The 18,595-nt window shown below is 36.0% G+C and overlaps 1 protein-coding gene across 2 annotated transcripts in view; it reads right to left on the reverse strand.

Annotated features, from left to right (window-relative positions):
• Nucleotides 1–207: 207 nt before the first annotated feature.
• Zmat3 (zinc finger matrin-type 3) overlaps nucleotides 208–18,595 on the reverse strand; it is a 34,412-nt gene continuing 16,024 nt past the window's right edge. Inside the window, exons 3-6 of one of the 2 annotated variants that reach the window (XM_026382816.2) lie at nucleotides 11,537–11,656; nucleotides 8,500–8,666; nucleotides 8,267–8,367; nucleotides 208–5,880 (exon numbers count right to left, since the gene is read on the reverse strand). In XM_026382816.2, the coding sequence (XP_026238601.2) occupies nucleotides 5,672–5,880; nucleotides 8,267–8,367; nucleotides 8,500–8,666; nucleotides 11,537–11,656 (597 nt within the window). In that variant the 3' untranslated portion in view covers nucleotides 208–5,671. Of the gene's footprint in view, nucleotides 5,884–8,266; nucleotides 8,368–8,499; nucleotides 8,667–11,536; nucleotides 11,657–18,595 lie in introns of both variants that reach the window. The other variant, XM_026382813.2, reaches the window with a different exon arrangement.

Below are 18,595 nucleotides of genomic sequence, written 5' to 3' on the forward strand. Positions count from 1 at the left end.
ATCTGATAAACCCTGCATTATTAGTTTGTATTCAACAGTACAATGAGATTTTAGCAACTGCATTTGGCTTATTTAATAACTATGACCATGAGAATATCTTTAAGTTCAAAGAATTGTGAAATGTCTAAAAATAAAGCCTAATTAGTAAAAATATGTACCTTCCTTTAAAGGACCCAAAGGAAGTGTTCAGTTGTTTTAGAAGCCATGAATCTTATCAAACAAGCATAAGAATATAAATCAGAAACACTTAAGTTTTAATTCTGATACAGTTTTATCCACTGAAACATTATGACCTGAAGCAAGTCACTTAAATCCTGCGATCTGTCCACAAAAAGTGGGCCTAAAAATAAAGGCCTATGTCAAAAAGATTTTCTTAACATTACTGGAGTAAAGCTAAAGATAGTTACTAAGGCTCACAATTTCAACAACTCATTGTACAGTACAATCATTTTTAATTCTGCTAATTACAACTTGAAGCATGAGTAATTACAATACTCAGGGAACTCAAATCAAATTCTTTACATAAATTAATAGCTGCAACTTTCTAACCTACCCAATCTGTTCTAAAATTGTCTGAAACAGCTAATCATGGGTGGGCTTGACCCTTTACTCCCCTCAACCTTCTTGGAGAGCAGCAGAAAGCAGGGAAAGAAGAAGTATCAGGAAAATAAGCAGCAACCAATTGAAATGAGGTAAAAGCTTATTTCAAACACCCCAATCAGTACTTGACAGTTTTCTGAAGAAGCTGCATATATAGTTCAGCAAGAACACATCATCAGAAGAGAGATAAAGAAAAAAAAAACTCTCATCGTGAAACTTTAACATTTATGACAATTAATCATTTCAAATAGCCAACTCCAGAAAACTTGAGTTTGCAAAGGGAGTTGTCTTTCTTCACTCTAAGCATGCACAGAACAGAAATTGGAAGAGGCAAGGCCACAGGAGGAAACAAAGATGTGGAGACTGGCTCAGAGTGTCAACTTTATACACAGCTTTCAAGATGCTACTAATATTCAAACAAATATTAATAACACCTCGTGAGTTTATAGTCTGAAATTTACAATGAAATGTATACCCCAGGGGATTGAGAGCTGGAGTGATGGGTAGAAAATAAAAAGGGCTGGGGATGTAGCTCAGTGGTACAGTGCACCTGGGGACAATCCCTGATACCACACACACACAAAAAAAAATATTATATTTCTAAACATCATGTCAAGTTCTCCCAATCCACTACACCACCATGTAATAACACATCAAGGTGAATACTGCCAGCCAGGGAAACTTGATTCATCTTCAGAGTGTATGGTTCCTGATCAATAACAACAGTTTTACTTGATATCACACTGAGACTGCATTAAGAAAGAAAAAACCAGATGTGGAATAGAATCCACTCAGACCTTTGCGATTCCAAGCTCCTGTTTTATGAACTGTGATTAATGGCAATAACTCTGTCATCTCTTCTCTCTGTGAAATGCTGATACATACTAAAGGCACTCATATTCTGGGCTTAACGGACACAGGGTCACATGGGACCATAAGCCAGTACTTTTTTGGTAGCTACCCAGAAAGGGAGTTTATAAATTATCTCCCCATTCACAATGGGAAGAAAACATCAAACAGCTATCAGTAGAAATGTCTTATGAGAAGCTATTTATACAGCAATTTATCCATTCAGTTACATGGACAGAAAAAGCTCACAATGTTAGGGGTTCCCCCACCAACAACACAAAAACAGCAAAACATTATTTTATTACATATGAAACTCCTAAGTAGTGATTTGATAAGGGAAAAAATAGTTGATAACATCAATCTTTTTAAACACTTGTTCAAAAATCTACATTAAAGTTTTGTCTATGCAGACATAACATTCCTAAAGCAGCTCTGTTGTCCTTAGTACATGCCTCACCAAGTTCTTTAGCTAGTATTTCCAATCTAAGCTCTGACACAAAACAAAGTAGGTTAGGTTCCAAATCCACCATTTTTAGGCCTCTCTACAGAGAATATTACATCAAACAGTTATAGGTCTCCCCTGACACAAGTAAGACTCATTTTACATAGGTCAATGAACAGTCCTCAAACTGTCATTGCTCACATTCTCAGACAACTTCAGAGTGAAGGAATCACAATCCCACTACTAAGCTTTAGAATCTATCTACAGAGGAAGATTTTACCAGATACATACACACATATTTGTGTGTATGAAGATGTATTTCTCACTTTATCCATGTCCAAACTGTAGACAGGTAGCTATAAGCAAGCATAATGTTCTGCAGAATAGCTCTGTAAAGACGTGGGAGGTCTCACACTTTACATTCACCTTTTGAGTCAAAGGGATATGGGGATAATCTTGAATCACCAAGAGTCTTCATTGAACCTCAGGGTCTAAAAAAAATCCTAAATGGTTTTCTAGGTTTTGCAATTAATTAAAGGGGAAAATAGTGAGAAAGAGTTGGGGGGGAGACTTTTCAAAACAAATGTTATTAAAAAAAATAAAGTATTCATCTTGCAGAATTCAGTGCAATAAGAAACAAGCAGACAAATATAATGAACAACATGCACATATTTACAAGTTGCAGAACATGACATACAAAAGTCAAGACCAACAAAGTGTTTCCTACTCAGTGTGGAGTCAAAGGATTATAAGACAACCATCAGCTTCACAAGTGAACTTTAAAACAAAACAAAAAAATACTTTGAAGGCGTATGCAGGCTAATCTTCTAATTGATATATGGAACTTTTCCTTTAAAATCTCTCACTCTTGATATCTTAGAAGCATTCCTTTCAAACATTGATTTTTAATGACAACATACACAAGGAGTCACAGAAAAAAGAGACTTTGTTACTAAGAGTTCTTAACAAATGATTACTGAAATCTACTGATTTTTTTTTTTTTTTGACTAAAGGTCCTTTTCTGGTTAGACCTCTATCTGTCCTTGTATTTGGCATATAAGACACATGATTCCTTGGGGAGCACAGAGTGAAGATCCTAAAGCACGTTACAGAGCAGGACTGGACTTGACAAAAGGATGCCAACAGCGATCACATATCACTGACTTAGAGGCAACAGCGGCCCGCTTACACAGGGAAGAAACACTGTACAGAATGTGTGAATATGAGAAACTGTTCCATGCAGTGATGACAATCCCTGTCGCCCCTTGTCTCACCTATGGAGCACAGGTGAATACTGCAAGGTAACTAGTACAAAACACAACTACTAGCATAGACATCTGTGATTTTTTTTTCTTTTTGATGTGCATGTAACCTCTATAAGTGATTGTTGAAGTTATCAACTTCCTAGAGTTTAGAAATTAAGAAACAAATTGAGTTACTGTAGGCAATATGGTACTAAAGTGTCATATAAAACAAACACATAGCTCTTTTTTAGTGCAAAAAAAGATAGCAAGTAAGAAATAACACTATAAATCTAACTTCTTTCTTTTAAAGAAAATGCGCTTATGCATTCATAACATCCATTAAGGGCATTGGGAAACTGGAAACCTGAATACACAAGGCCTGAAAAAACATCAAGCCCTTAAGTCCACTGCTTTTTGTACACAGATGATGAAATTGTTAAGTAAGGAGAGCAGGGAAAACACATCCTTTAATTTCATTTCCAGAGGAAAAACTAAAAGTAGATGAATGCCACTTTTACAAGATGTAAATTCATATTCACAATCTTTTAATGTTATCTGAAATATAAAGATACAATGACATTCTCTCTAGGGTATCATATAAAACTGTGTTTGCGTGTGTGCCTGCGTGGCTATGGCTATGGGTATGGGTATGGGTATGGGCGTGAGTATGGGAATGGGAATGCACACATACAGAGGGATAATGTGAGATTTCTAAGTACTCATTGAATCAAGTGGCAGCACTATATTCATATCTACCCAAAAAGTGAAACTTAGCAGCAAAATGAGTAACCTATTAGCCAGTAAAATAATACCTAACCTTCTTAAACTAATCAATTTTATAATTACTGAAAAAAGGTTATAATACTAAAAGTCACAGGTCCATATAGAATCTCAACATAACATTATTTTATTTTTCTATTTCTGGGAAGAAAATTTACCAAAGAATTCTATTTTTTGGTAAACCATCACTTCAGTAGAAGAAAATAACTTGATATTGTTCCGGAAGTTAATCACAAAACCAATTTTTAACTATGGGTCTGGATGGCTCAAAAATTGTTCTGAAAAATTACCAAAAAGGAATGGTGATTGAAATTTTCCTGCTCTCCATCTACTTGCCTATAGAACTCTCAAGGTTACACAAAGAGTTTTAATTAGCAACATAAGCAATCAAGTGTACAAAAACATGGTTCAAAACAACCTTCTTGGTGAATGTGGCTTTTCAAAAGAAATAAGACTGAGTGTCAGTCTTATCCATGTCAAAGAGATCAAATACAAAATTAATGAAATTTTATATAATACTTCATTAGTTCATCTAGACATACTCTATGACTTCATATTTTAAAAACAAAACCCCAAAATAATAGTAATACCATTATAATTATCAGATACCAAAATCATCTATAATATAGTTTGAATATTCTCAGAGATGCCAGATTACAAAGGATGAAAAAAAGCCCATGTATTTTTCTACTGGAAATAATGACACTAAAACTTGTCAGCTTTTTAAAAAAAAAAATTCCTCTATCTATGAAACAGCAGGAAGTGGTACTTTTCAGGACAGCATCTGGCAAGACAGAGAAGAATATAAAGTACAAGAACTGGATCATCTAAAAAACCTGCCAAAACAATATATCAAGAGATCTGAAATTATGGTTGAGACCATCACACAAGGGCATATTACCATGAATAAAAGCATAACTCTAAACTGAAAAAAAAAATCAAACCCATCTTTATGTTTCCTAAAATCAGCTGAAAATATTTTAAAAGTCATGTCCATCTTAAACTCATTAGACACTCAAATCTGGGGCTTAGAAAAACCACAGCAGAGCTAGGACATGAAAATGAGCTTATTAGACAAGTTGATTCACTAGTGGAGGGGAAAAAAAGAAGAGAATGGTGGTGGCAATTAAATGTGTGAAATCCATAATTGGAAATGAAGTTTAGCCACTTGGAAGACAAAAAGCACACTGCAAGTGTCTGAATTCAAGAAAATCTGCATTTTGGTGGTGGAGGGACATGATACAGGGAAAGTGTCCTGGGAAAGACCCTAATGCCATTATAATGACATATCCTACTGACAGTGCATGGAGGTAATGGTTCCAGCGAAGCCTTGGGAAACAGAACTCTGCTTACCTGTTTTAACCGTGATCTGAAGTAAGAACTCAATACAACTCTTTATTTAACAGTACATAAAACTAAAATGACAAAAGAAGTTGAAGTTTTTAAATAGTCATAGCTTTAAGTGATCAGGCTACTAGTCAACCAGAACTTGGCCAAGATAAAGTTATTTCGGATGGGGTAGGTAGGTCACATGCTACAAGTAGCTCAACACAGTTGACCTGGGAAAGTATTATGACCGAAGAAGCACGTTTCCCTCCCCCCACCCCCAAGTTTTGACATCTTGTGGTACCACTGCAGGCTACATGTATTAACATTAAGCAGAGGAATGTACTCATATCAAAAGGACCACAAAGCAGGGCAAATTGACAGAAGGCAAACAGGCAGGACAAGCTGCTCTATCTGAATGTGGCCATCACTATACATAGCCCAGATTCTCCATCTCATTCCTGTACCGCTGCTCAGACACCTTGCTTTTGTGTTGCTTGCTCTCTAAGTGCTGCCGGAACTCCATCTCTTCGCCAGCCCCAACATTACACATTGAGCAGTAAAACTGGCCACTTGGAGTAACGCACATGGCTAGATCACGTGGAATTCTCTGCCGAGAACGGGGATTGAAGTAAGGACCTGCTAAAGCCAGAGATAAAAATATTGCAGTTGAAATAGTCACTATGTGAATGATACTCTGACCAATTCGTACTGTAATTTTTAACTCTAAATTCAAGTTATAAAATTCACAGATTCTTAACTTTAAAGGAAGGTGAAATTAATTTTTTTCAATTACCAGTTTATACATTCTACAAAGATAAAACGATTCTCCCAAGAATGTCAAAAAAGTTACTGTGGAGTCAAACTCAAACTAAATGGTTATGCCTCTAAAAAGTGAATACAATTTTAAAAATACTTTAATTTCCAAGTATTATATCTAAATTCTTATAATAATGTGTTGCTTGCTCTCATTAATCTAATTCTACTTCTGAGAATTATCCTAAGAAAGTATTAAGAGTTTCTACACAATGGGCTGGGATTGTGGCTCAGGGATAGAGCGCTTGCCTAGTGCGTGTAGGGCCCTGGGTTTGATCCTTAGCACCACATAAAAATAAAGAAATAAAATAAAGAAAAAAAAAAGAGTTTCTGCACAGTAATTTATCATCAAGGATATTGATATGAGCAGTGTTTTATAAAGGCAAAATTGTGGGGAGGAGAAATTCAAAAATAGGATTTGAAAAATTATGGAAATGACTGCAAAGGAAAACTATATATTCGATAAATATAATGATACAGGAAACTATTAATTACATGAAAATATAATCACAATATGCTGTTAAGTAAACCAAGAATATCATAAAATATGATCATATTTCTATTTTAAAGAAATACTATGCAGGGCTGGGGTTGTGGTTCAGCAATAGAGTGCTCGCCTAGCTCGTGCGAGGCCCTGGGTTCAATCCTCAGCACCACATAAAAATAAATAAAGGTATTTGTACAACTAAAAAATAAATATTTTTTAAAAAAAGAAATAATATACAAAAAAAGATTAGAATGACATTTTTGGTATTTTGATATTTTTCTTCTTTTTACATTATTGACTTCTTTACCTGGACTATAAGTTTGCTAATTTCCTCCTATTTTTTTTTTTTTGGATTGAACCCAGAGGCATTTGATCACTGACCCACATTCCCAGCCCTTTTTTATTTTTTATTTAGAGATATAATCTTGCCAAGTTGCTCAGGGCCTCACTAAATTGCTGAGGCTGGCTTTGAACTAGTGATCCTCCTGCCTCAGCCTCTTTAGTCATGAGGATTACAGGAGAGTACCACCACCAGCCTGCTTTTCTTTTCTATTATAATAATAAATATTTAACACTTTTCTCAAAATATAGTTGTGATTGAAGTCTATAAGTTTTGATATGGTATTTTCATTACTATTTGATTATAAGAATTTCTAATTCAGTATGATTTCTTCTTTGAACCATGAGTCCTTGAGAAATATTTTAAAATTCCTGAACAAATGGGACAAATGGAAATTTTGTTCGTTTTTATATTTTGGTTACTGTCATCTCATTTAGTTGTACTCTGGTAAGAGAATATGGTCTATACTACATTTCCTGAAGTTTATTTTACCTAATATCACTACATCTATCCCAGCATCCTTCATTTCATTGAGTTTCTTTTATGCAGTTTGATAATCTTTGTCTTTTAACTGAGACTTTAGTAAATTTACATTTTTTTATAATTCCTAATACTTTGAGACTCTTATATACTTACTACATTGTGCTTTCTATTCATCCTTTCTTTACTAGGTATCTTACTTTTCAATTAATTTTGCTTTTGGTTTGTGTCACCATGCACATAACTGCTCTCTGCTGACACACGTAGCCCTGGAGACTGAAGGAGAAGAATGAAGGGACCACTCAGTCCTCCCCTCCCCAAGGAAGAAAAGCAGAAAACTTTCCTATAAATAAGTGGTTCTGAACTGAATGTAGATATCAAAATCACCAAGGAAGCATTTACAAAGCACACATATGTCTGGGTCCTATTCCAAATTTACTGATGGAAAATCTTTAAGAAATTATTCAGGTGCATTTTGAAAACACTCCCTGAATAATTCTGATGCACTGCCCTGGTTAAAATCCATTGCTATTTTTTTTTTTATTTTCTCCAAGAAATGGGAATTGAATATGGTGCAACTTGAAAGCAAACTGCTCATTTTTATGACACACTTTTATTTTTCAGCTGGCAAACATGAGAAGAAACATAAAGGAACTATGATGAAAGGCCCTAAAACATAGACTATGTTTAAAAATCAAAATAAATCATAACTAAGTAGGAAATAAATAAATAAGACTTGAAATAAACACCAGCCTGAAAAAGTCAATACACCAATTCAATAAAACAATGACTAACCCTGATTCTCAGGGCTATCTATTACTATGAAAGAAAATAAAAAGAAAAGAGACCATTTGTAAAGTGTATGTGGAAATTTCCAAGGTATGTGGAAATATACAGGATACCTGAATTATTCTGTACTGTATACATATTTCTCCTATTAGGCATCATCTTAAATTCATTCCCCTCTTTCCGAGCTCGTCGTTGACCCACCTCTGAGGAGTCCCTGGAGAAAAGAAATTGAAAAAGGATGAGGCTTCTAAACAAGGATCCCTTTCAACTTCTTCTTTTTTTTTTTTTTTTAAAGACAGTCCATCTCACATAACACTTTGGCCTTGGAGAAAATGGCAATACCTACGAGAATGAGTTACTCTGAGCTTCCGCCAGTCGCAGCCTCTTGGCATGATTCTTCCCTTGATAGTGAGCCTGAGCCACAGCCGGGGAACTAAAGGAGGCATCACAGAGCTTACAGTAATCATTCTCTGTGGCCAGGATCACTCTGCCTCCTGGCTTGAAGGAGCCCATCTGATATCAAAGACACAAGAAGAAACAAGGTTAAAAAATATGGAGCCTATTCCTTCCTTCTCCTAAAGTTTTTGTAAGAAATGAAAAATAACCAAAGGATATGGCATGACCATAAACAATCTCTCAGCTTTATAAGGAAAGGAAATAATTAATTCAAAAAAGAGAGTCTGGGAGACATAATCATGGTTTTGCTCTATAATCACATATGAATTAAATCAAATAGCTTATTGCTCTCTCCATTGAAGAAATTTTTTAATGAATTTAAAATTTTCAGCATGGAAAATTTAGGTAAATAAATAGGTAAGACCTAAACCCTCATTTCCAGAAAGAGTAAAGTCTTCTTAGACTCCTTCAATAAACATTTCCTGAATGTCAATGGTTTATTGGGTTTGCTTCCTAATCCAGAAGGGATATACAGACATATAAAAGTCCTTGTCTTCCATAAAGTCTACAAACTAGCTACAGATATGTTATAATCAAGGAAAATAACTATCAGATCCAGACAACTATATTCAGATTGGAGAACAACATGTTAAAGAAAACCTAACAGCACCTGGAAGACGGCAGGCATTCACTTTTGTTGGATTAACAAAAAGTTACAGACTAGATTTTGGCTATAGGAGAATAATATATATAATAAAGATCTTAGAAGCTATATCATAACAGCAACAGTTGAAGGAAACAGCTCCGTTTCACCTAGAAGAGAAGATTCTCTCAGGATAGGATAGCCGTCCTCAAAAATCACAAAGGGCTCTGCTATGAAAGACTGCTTAGATCATTTCCCTGAAGGGATAAGCCAGAGGAAAGCAATCCCCAACAGGGAGCAGCCATCCAATTCTAAAGCAGCCTTCAGTAGCCAGCAGTTTGACAAGTACTCAGCTTGAAGATCCCCGTTTTCCTGTTCTCTGATTCCATTTTTAATATATCTCATTTCCCCACAAATCTATGAGGAGGAGGAACAGATGGAATTGCTATCCACATTTTAAGCACTAAAACACTGATGCTAGCAAAGTAAAATTATACCATGGTGGTTAGGAACAGAGAGGTCCAAGGATCAAAAGGAATTCTTGTTCCACTATTTTACAAAGCGATACAAAACCATGGAAAGTTACTTAGCTTTCCTGAGCTTCTAATAAACTTACAGTGGAACTCACACTGCAGGCCCACGGACCACACTTTGAATGAGGCTGATGTCCCTAAGTTGTTACAGATATTAAATGAGGTAAGGGGTTGGAACTAGAGTGAGGCAAGTGAGATGCTTGCCTTGAGCACAGCAAAATCTCAATTTAATGGATTTTTTGTTAAGATACTGGGGATTGAGCCCAGGGATGCTCTAATATTGAGCTATACACTAGTCCTCTGTTTTTTTTTTATTTTGAGACAGGGTCTCACTAAGTTGCCCAGGTTGGCTTTGAACTTGCGATCCTCCTGCCTTAGCATCCCAAGTACCTGGGATTACAGGTGCGTGCCACAGTGCCCAGCTATATTATAATGGACTATTTTTAAAAATCAAATCTAATGTAAAAAATAAATTCACAGCAAAATATCAAAATTTTTAAAGAAAGACAGGATTAGTAGCAATGCCATGCAAAGCCATGGAATCTAAAGCCAAAGGAAAATCAGTATGTTTTTAATGTTTTGTTCACCATTAGCTTTTTCACATTTTGCATTTTTAAAAAACCCTAATTTCAAATATTCATCTTGAGTACTGAAGGTTTTTTCTTCCATTTAAATTTTGTACCCAAGTCAAGGACAACCCTTACCTCATCCTAGTTCCAGCCCTGAACAAAACAATGCATGAAAAGTGCTTAGCAGAGTGCCTGGCATAGGAAGTACTCAATTACAGTAATTATTTATAACCACTATATTGTTCTGTGGGAAATAATATTTAAAGATAGGTTATGGAGTAGTGTCCATATTTCAGAGACTACAACATGCAGTAATATCTTTCCTGAATCACCCTCTCTGTCTTCCAAAGAGCAAAAGGAGCTGGCCTCTCAACTGTGTCTCATAATACCAAAGTCCAGAAAGTATTTCTACATGATTTCTACACACAAGGAAGTAAAGGGCAACCTGAAGACAAAATATAACAAGGGCAACTGGAAGACAATATAACATAAATGGAATTAACTACAATACAGAAATCAATTGTTTCTCTTTTCATACAGGACATAGTGTTGACATACAGAATCATTTAACCCATAATTTTGAGAAATAGATAGAAAAATACTCATGAAACAATATCTGTTTCATCATCTCATGCATCACAACCAAAGCCAATGAGAAACCTCCAAGTTCACATCTGGTGTTCATTAAAACCAGCACATAGTTCAAGAAGTTACAAATACCACCAGGTGCAATGATGCACACCTGTAATCCCAGTGGCTCAGGAGGACGAGTCATGAGAATTGCAAGTTCAAAGCCAGCCTCAGCGACTTAGCAAGGCCCTAAGCAACTTAGTGAGACCCTGTCTCAAAATAAAAAAACTAAAAACCGGGTTTTGGGGCTGTGGTTGTGGCTCAGTGGTAGAGGCTTGCCTAGCACGTGTAAGGCACTGGGTTTGAGTCTCAGCACCACATATAAATAAATTAATAAATAAAATAAAGGTTCACCAACAATTTAAAAAATATTTTAAAAAATAGGGTTGGGCATATGGCTCAGTGGTTAAGTGTTGGGGGGGGAGGGGAGAAGGAGGAAGAAGAGGAGGAGGAGGAGAAGGAGGGGGATAAGTTGTTACAAATACCAAGTAGGACATTATTTCAGGAATATTTCTATCCTGGTAGACAAATGGACAACAAACTTCATTCATGACCATTCATGACCATACAACAGCTTCCTCATGCCACTTCACCCTGACTCATGTGTCTCACCTGTGGAGGGACTGGAACAACTGGGGTAGCTACAGGCTCCACCACATTGCTCATTCTGGCAGGAGGAGGACAGCTATTGGCTGCATAGTAATTTCGGAGTTTCTTACCATGATTTTTACCCTAGAAGTAAAAATAAAATGAGTAGTCACCATGAGGAAAAAATATAAATTTAGTTACTGTATTCACTTCAAGAAAAAAAATACAAGCAATGGTAACTACATATTATTTCTTCATACATAACAGCACTGGGGTAGTCAGACTACTAGCTAGAATTGCTTACTAGATCTTGAAGTATAATAGGCTCTAAAAGAATTTATCTGGGTAAAGTAAGAGAACAAAGCCAAAAAAAATTGATTTCCTACATGTTTCCAAAAAAGTGTCAACATTGGCCAGTGATCTATGTCCTCCTTCAACTTGTTGCCATTCATGTGCCACTGCTTAAATATGAACTTTATGATACACTGATCTGATCTACTTTAGAAGTGAGTAATGAAAATAGACATTCTAATTCTTTTTACCAAAAAATAGTACTTACAGATTATCTTTTTACTTACAAGGGACTTTCATATGCATGAGCTCATTTGCTGCTCACAAAAAAATCCTATAGAGGAATTTGTTGATATTATCTATATATGACAGCTGAGGAACTTCTATCTACAGGAATTGGGGGGCTTGCCCACAGACCCCTTCAGGAAGATACAGCAGGGAGCTAAAGCTTGAAGCAGATCTCTGAATCCAAAGCGTGGCTCTTTTTCACTACAGCATGATGGCTCTAAGAGGCACTCTGAACCTCTTAAAATGGATTTACTTTTCTCATTATGTTTTGCTTAAGTAATTATTTACATGATTCTATCCCTTGAACTAATGAAAACACTGGAAAAGGTCAATGGTCCAAAAGCACTCTAAATGAGAGTAAACCAGCATATTATTTATTAAACCAGACTGTAAAGTTCAAACCTCCAGGCAAACATCAATTTACCATTTACTATAGGCTAAACCCTAGGAATAAACAGGACTAGAAGAAACAGACACATAGCAATGAATTAATGATCTAGGTTTCATCTTATGCCCAAATGCCCTAGCTGTGCTCCCACCACAGTGACATCCAGAGAGTCAAATCTAATGGTCCCACCTATGCTTCCATCTTGAACTCTAAGCAGCATGACACAGTTGATCCTCTCTCCTTGAAATAACCTTCTCATTGTCCTCTGTCTTCTGTGGCTCCTCCTTATCTCTCCATCTCTTGTCTTCTACCAGACCTTCAACTCTACAGCACTGAAAGTCCTACACCTGGCCACCTTCTCTCTCCATCTGTATTCCAATTCTAGGTTATTTTACCCAGCCCCACACCTTTAAAAGGTAATGAATAAGTCAATAACTTCTTAAATTATCCAGCTCTATCCCTGAACTTCAGAACCATATCTCAATTGCATTACTGCCTTTCACACTTTGAAATCTTAGGAGGCATATCCATTTTAATGAAACTTTGTATTCCTTCCCCACAGAACTTTCTCATTACCACCACTGCCATCACTCATCCACATATCAATAAAGGTACTGCCATCCACCCAGTTACTCAAAAAAAGCCAAGGACTTCTTTTCTTAGATCCATCCTTCCATAAAACCAACACATTCAATCTATCAGCAAGTCTTGTCAGCCTATCATCAAAAAATATCCCAAATTATTCCACTTCTCCCCACAGACATTAAGTATACCCCTATAATACAAGCTACCAATGCTCTTCACTTGCAGTAGCAACAACTCCTATCTAGTCTGTTATCAATCCTGACTCCTTATAACCCTCATTATAAACTACAGTGATAAGTCTAGACAGAAATCAGGTCACATTGCTCACTCAAAATCTTTCAATGGCTTCTCACTACTACGCTTAAAATTGACAAGCCTTGCTTATAAGGCCCTACCTATCCTGGTCCTGTCCATCTCTCAGATTTTATGCCATACAGTACCCCTTTCCCTGCTAATTATGCTACTGCCTACTTTCTGGTCCTCAGAGATGCCAACCCCATTTTAGTTCTGGGGCCTTTGAACTTGTTGTTCCATAGAATATAGCTCTTTCAGATCTCCGTATGGCTGGCTCCTTTTCATCTTTGAAGTCTCAACTCAAACAGCATATCTCACTGACTCTCAAGTGTCACATCCATTCCTCCCTTGTATGTGTAAGTGTGTGTGTGTGTGTGTGTTTGTGTGTCTCTCTCTCTGACACACACACACACACACACGCACACACACACACACACACAATCCCCATCCCCATCAGATTACCACATTATCTGATTTTATTCTGTTCTAACACCACTTAACACTATTTAAAATATGGTTTGTTTACTTATTTTTGATCTTTCCTCCAGTCTAAAATGTAGACTCCTTGAAAATAAGGACCTTGTCTATCTTGTTTATTCTTCTTTCTCTGATGCATAGAACACTTTCTAACATACAGCAAGCAATCAGTACATATTAGCTATATCAATGAATCAAATATCATAATAGAGATCATTTAAAAAAAAAACTAGTAGGAAAACAGAGAAGGAATTTCTTACTTCTACCGGAAATGTGTCAGAGGCTTCCCTGAAAGGGGGACATTGAGTTGTCTTTTAAAATGAGTAAAAATTTACTCGGCAGTAAAAGAGTTGAAGGGGAAAGAAAATTGTGATCTGAGGAAGGGTCATGAATGCTGTACTGAGAAGTCTCAGGAGAGAGGATCTTCAGGATTCTTAGGAGAGGGGGTAGGGGTTGAGATAGGAAGCATCCTCAGTGGTTCTGTTCCTAATACAGAATTTGAACTTTTGAGGCAGCAGGGGACTTCTGAGAGACTGTAGGCAAAGCAGTACCAGGACTGGATTGCATTTGATAAACACCATCCTGAGATCAGGGGGATAAATCAGAGCAGACCAAAGCTGGAAGCTGGGAAGACAGAGAAAGTCAATGACTAAGCCCTGGATACTACAATTAAGTGTGACAGAAAACAAATGTCCAGAAAATGAGATTGATAATGCCTGGCCCATCAAGTAAGGCAAAACAGACAATGTATTATCATGGAAGCCTAGAACCAAACTGGAACTTGGGAGTGAGGTTAGACTGAAAAGGCATTATTAGCACGTACATGATATTTAAAGACATAGAACCAAAATAGATTACCTAGACGGAGAGGAAACAGGCAAATGTTTTTGAAAGTGAAATGAGAAGATGAAGCAAAATGAGGGTGTGTAGGAAAATAATGGCTGGATGAGAGAGAAAGATCTGACATCTGTGAAGAAGGTAAAAATCTAATAAATATTTTTTAATGAGGTATGGAGTTTAGTTACCTCCAGTGCAGCTGTACTAAAGCAAGCCTGGCACCTCCCATCAGTCTCTCACTCATGTGCTCTTGTTACTGGCTTCCCCTTTCCACTTTCCTCCATGCTATGATGCAGCACAATAAGCCCTCACCAGAAGCTGAACAGATGCTAGCACCTCTTTCTTTTATAAATTACCCAGCCTCAAGTATTTTGTTATTACACTAGAAAAATGGACTAAGACAAAGTAGTATTGAAAAGAAGATAGTCTGGGTCAACACACTGAAACTAAAACATCCATCACAGGATATCTGGATGTTGTGCACAAGGTTGGTTAGCACCGAGGAAGTGAAGGCTAAAGCAGTTTGCAGAATCTTCTAAAACTGGTAGGAATTTGATTCCACAGATTTGGAGAAGGACAATAGAGTTAAATAGTTACTGATTTCTCCCTATGTGCTGGTCACTGTCCTAAGAAATGGACATAAAATGGTAAACACAAAGTCCCTGCCCTCAGGAAACTTTTCCCAAGAATGAAAACAGATTATATATACATAAACAAAAGATGATGTGACTGACAATGGCTCTGCAGAAAATAAAACAGGATGATGTTACAGAAAAACAGCAGAGGAGGGTAGGGTTGAAAGATATTTGGCTTTTCTGTAGAGACACATGAGCAAAAAGCTAAAGAATGAGAAACCTCCAGTTGTGTGGAGAAGATCTGGGTGTTCAGATGTCCATTGGGCCAAGTTAAGTCAGAGATGATTCTCATTGTCCAAAGAGCCCAACCTAGTGTTCAGGAGTGAGGTCATGCTAGGGATAGAACTGGAGAAGCTACTGATACATATATTATTTAAAATCATGTAAATGGAAGAAAAAAAATCACCTACACATAGAGATTAAAGGTCAATTTTGAGATAAAGAGTACAAAGGACAAAACTCTACCATGTAGAGTATGAGAAAGAATGAGCATCCAAAAAAATGAAACTGAGAATGGCCAGCTTACAACTAAAGATGAACATCAGGCAAGAGGGCATTATGGAAGCCTAGAACAGGCTGTTTGGGAAGAAAACTATCTAGTTTGATACATTATAACCAAGGAGGAACTTACTTGTAGGCATTGCCAAAAAGAAACATGCACAAGGAGACAACTATGAGAATGTGTCTAGAATTGATTGTAACAACAGAAATAATTTAAATGGTCATGCACAGGATAATGGCTAAATTATAGTCTATTTGTGAAATGGATCAGTATAGTGGCACACAAGGAGCATGCATGGCAACATAAATGACTGTCATAACAAAATGATTACTAAAAAGAGCAAGTTACAGAAAAAGATGTACAAATAATTTAAAATGGGATTTTAAAACATGAAAAATAACACTACACATTAAATAGTCAAACACATTTTGTAGCTAATGTACAAAAAAATTAAACTATGGGAACAATAATATCAATTCAGCATTGCAACTACATATAGGGGCGTGGGAGATGACACAACTAGGAAGAGATATATGGGGACTTCAACTGAATGAATAATTGGTACTCCTCAAGCAAGATGGCAAATATAAATGTTCTCTCACACACACAAAAATAATTTAAAAAACAATAATAATAAAAAAGTGATTCACCAGTGCTGAGGAAAATCAGAACAAATTACTATTTGGATTTGAAAAGACAAAGGTCAAAATTGGCCTTAGTATCATTTCTGTGGAGTGGTGAGAGATAAAAAGTTATTTGGAAAGACAGGGGAATGAACGTGACACAACTTTTCCTACATACTTACATGAACATACATACCACAATGAATCTCACCATTGTGTACACCCTCAAGAAATTAATTTAAAAAAAAAACACTATGGGTAAATGGCAGAAAAATCAATAGACAGAAGAGGGCAGAGGTGGAGAGAGAAGTGGAAGGAGAGGTATTGGCTGAATTAGAACAAGTTATATCCCATGCTTGTATAATTATGTCAAGATGATTCTACTGTCATATGTAACTAAAAAGAATCAATAAAAATTTTAAAAAGTTATATGGAGTTTTTAAAGAATGTATAGGAACTGTGAGTAGAAACAAGTATAGGCTGGTATATATAGAAAAAAATCCCACATATGTAAGAGATCTACTGTGGCAGGGAACAGAGAAATAAGGTATAAAGAGAGAAATGAGGGTCAGAGAAAGACTTTTTTTAAGATGGGTTTTATTTAGGCTTGTTTGCATGACAACAGGAATAAGTCACTAACAGACAAATAGATGATCAGATGCTGAGAACATGGCCATAGGATCACAGCCCATAAAAATGAAGATGAGACACACAATACTGCTGCCAATGGTCACATTTAGACAAAATGTGTTTTATTAGGTGTTTTATTCCCAAAGCAGGATCCCTCTAGTATTCAAGCAGACCTTGCACCTATAATATACTGACAATGGTAATAATGGTAACATGAAACTTTGAGTACTTACATGCCAGGCAGTGTTCTAAGCACTGCCTACGTACTATTTCATTTAATACCCAGGAAATATCTATCAGGAAGATACAATTTTTATTCTCACTTTATATATAACTGACGTTCTTGATGAAGAAAAATAAAACAACAAAACAGAACTAAAAACTTAAAGTTATAGCACAAGGAAATTTTCCAAAACTAAATGAAGACTTGAATCTACATACTGAAAAGGCATACCAGATATCTAAAAAGATTAGCTCAACACAATCAAATCTGGGAACTATCTTAGAAAATATAGAAGACTTCAAAGAAAAAAGAAGAAACCCTCATGTTCTGTAGACAAAAGAATTAGAATGACATCCACAATCTACACAATAAGAGAATAAAATAAATCTAACATAATTTGCCTATATGTACACATGTGAAAATACTTAAGTTAATCCCACCATTGGGCCCACTCACAAGAATGGAGTCCTAATTAGAGTAATATATTCCATGCTAGCATAATTTTCTCAAAATGGATTCTACTATCATGTACAATTAAAAAGAACCAACACAAAAAAAGACAAGGGGCAACCTTTTTTAAAAATTTAATGAAAAGATTTTCTAGCCCATCAATTGTCCCTGTATTTTAAGATCAAGACTAGAAAAAAAAATAGCTTTAAACATATAAGAGCTTAGAAATTCACTGCTCTCGAGTCCTTCTTGAGGAATCCATAAGAGCTTCATTCAACCAAAAAACGACTAAGAAAACCTCCATTAAAAGGCTCACAGTATTTTCTGATACATAATTATAGATCAAAGACTAATTAAAACCTGGGGACAAGAGTGAAAGATTAATGTCTGAATCTTACAAATTGTGACACAATGTAAATAATGCAGCAGGAAATTGAAAAAGAAAAAGGAAAATAGAATAAACTCATCAATTCTGCAGTAGGCAATAGCTGGTATGCCATTAATAACTGACAAATCACATACTAAAGCATTAAATAACAAGAGAGAAAAGTAATTTTTAAACATAAATATTAGGGGATTAAGAATGGACTGCAAGGAGAATTAAAACCAAGAATCAATAAATGGGATGAAATCAATCTAAAAAGTTTCTTCTCAATCTGTGAGGTGAATAGACAGCCTACATCTTGGGAGCAAATTTTCACCCCTCATACATTAGATAGAGCACTAATCTCTAGGGTATATAAAGAACTCAAAAATCTTAACGACAACAAAAAAAAAATAACCCAATCAACAAATGGGCCAAGGACCTGAACAGACACTTCTCAGAAGAGGATATTCAATCAATCAACAAATATATGAAA

The sequence above is a fragment of the Urocitellus parryii genome, chromosome 2 (assembly GCF_045843805.1).
Source record: "Urocitellus parryii isolate mUroPar1 chromosome 2, mUroPar1.hap1, whole genome shotgun sequence".
In the NCBI taxonomy this organism is placed as follows: domain Eukaryota; kingdom Metazoa; phylum Chordata; class Mammalia; order Rodentia; family Sciuridae; genus Urocitellus; species Urocitellus parryii.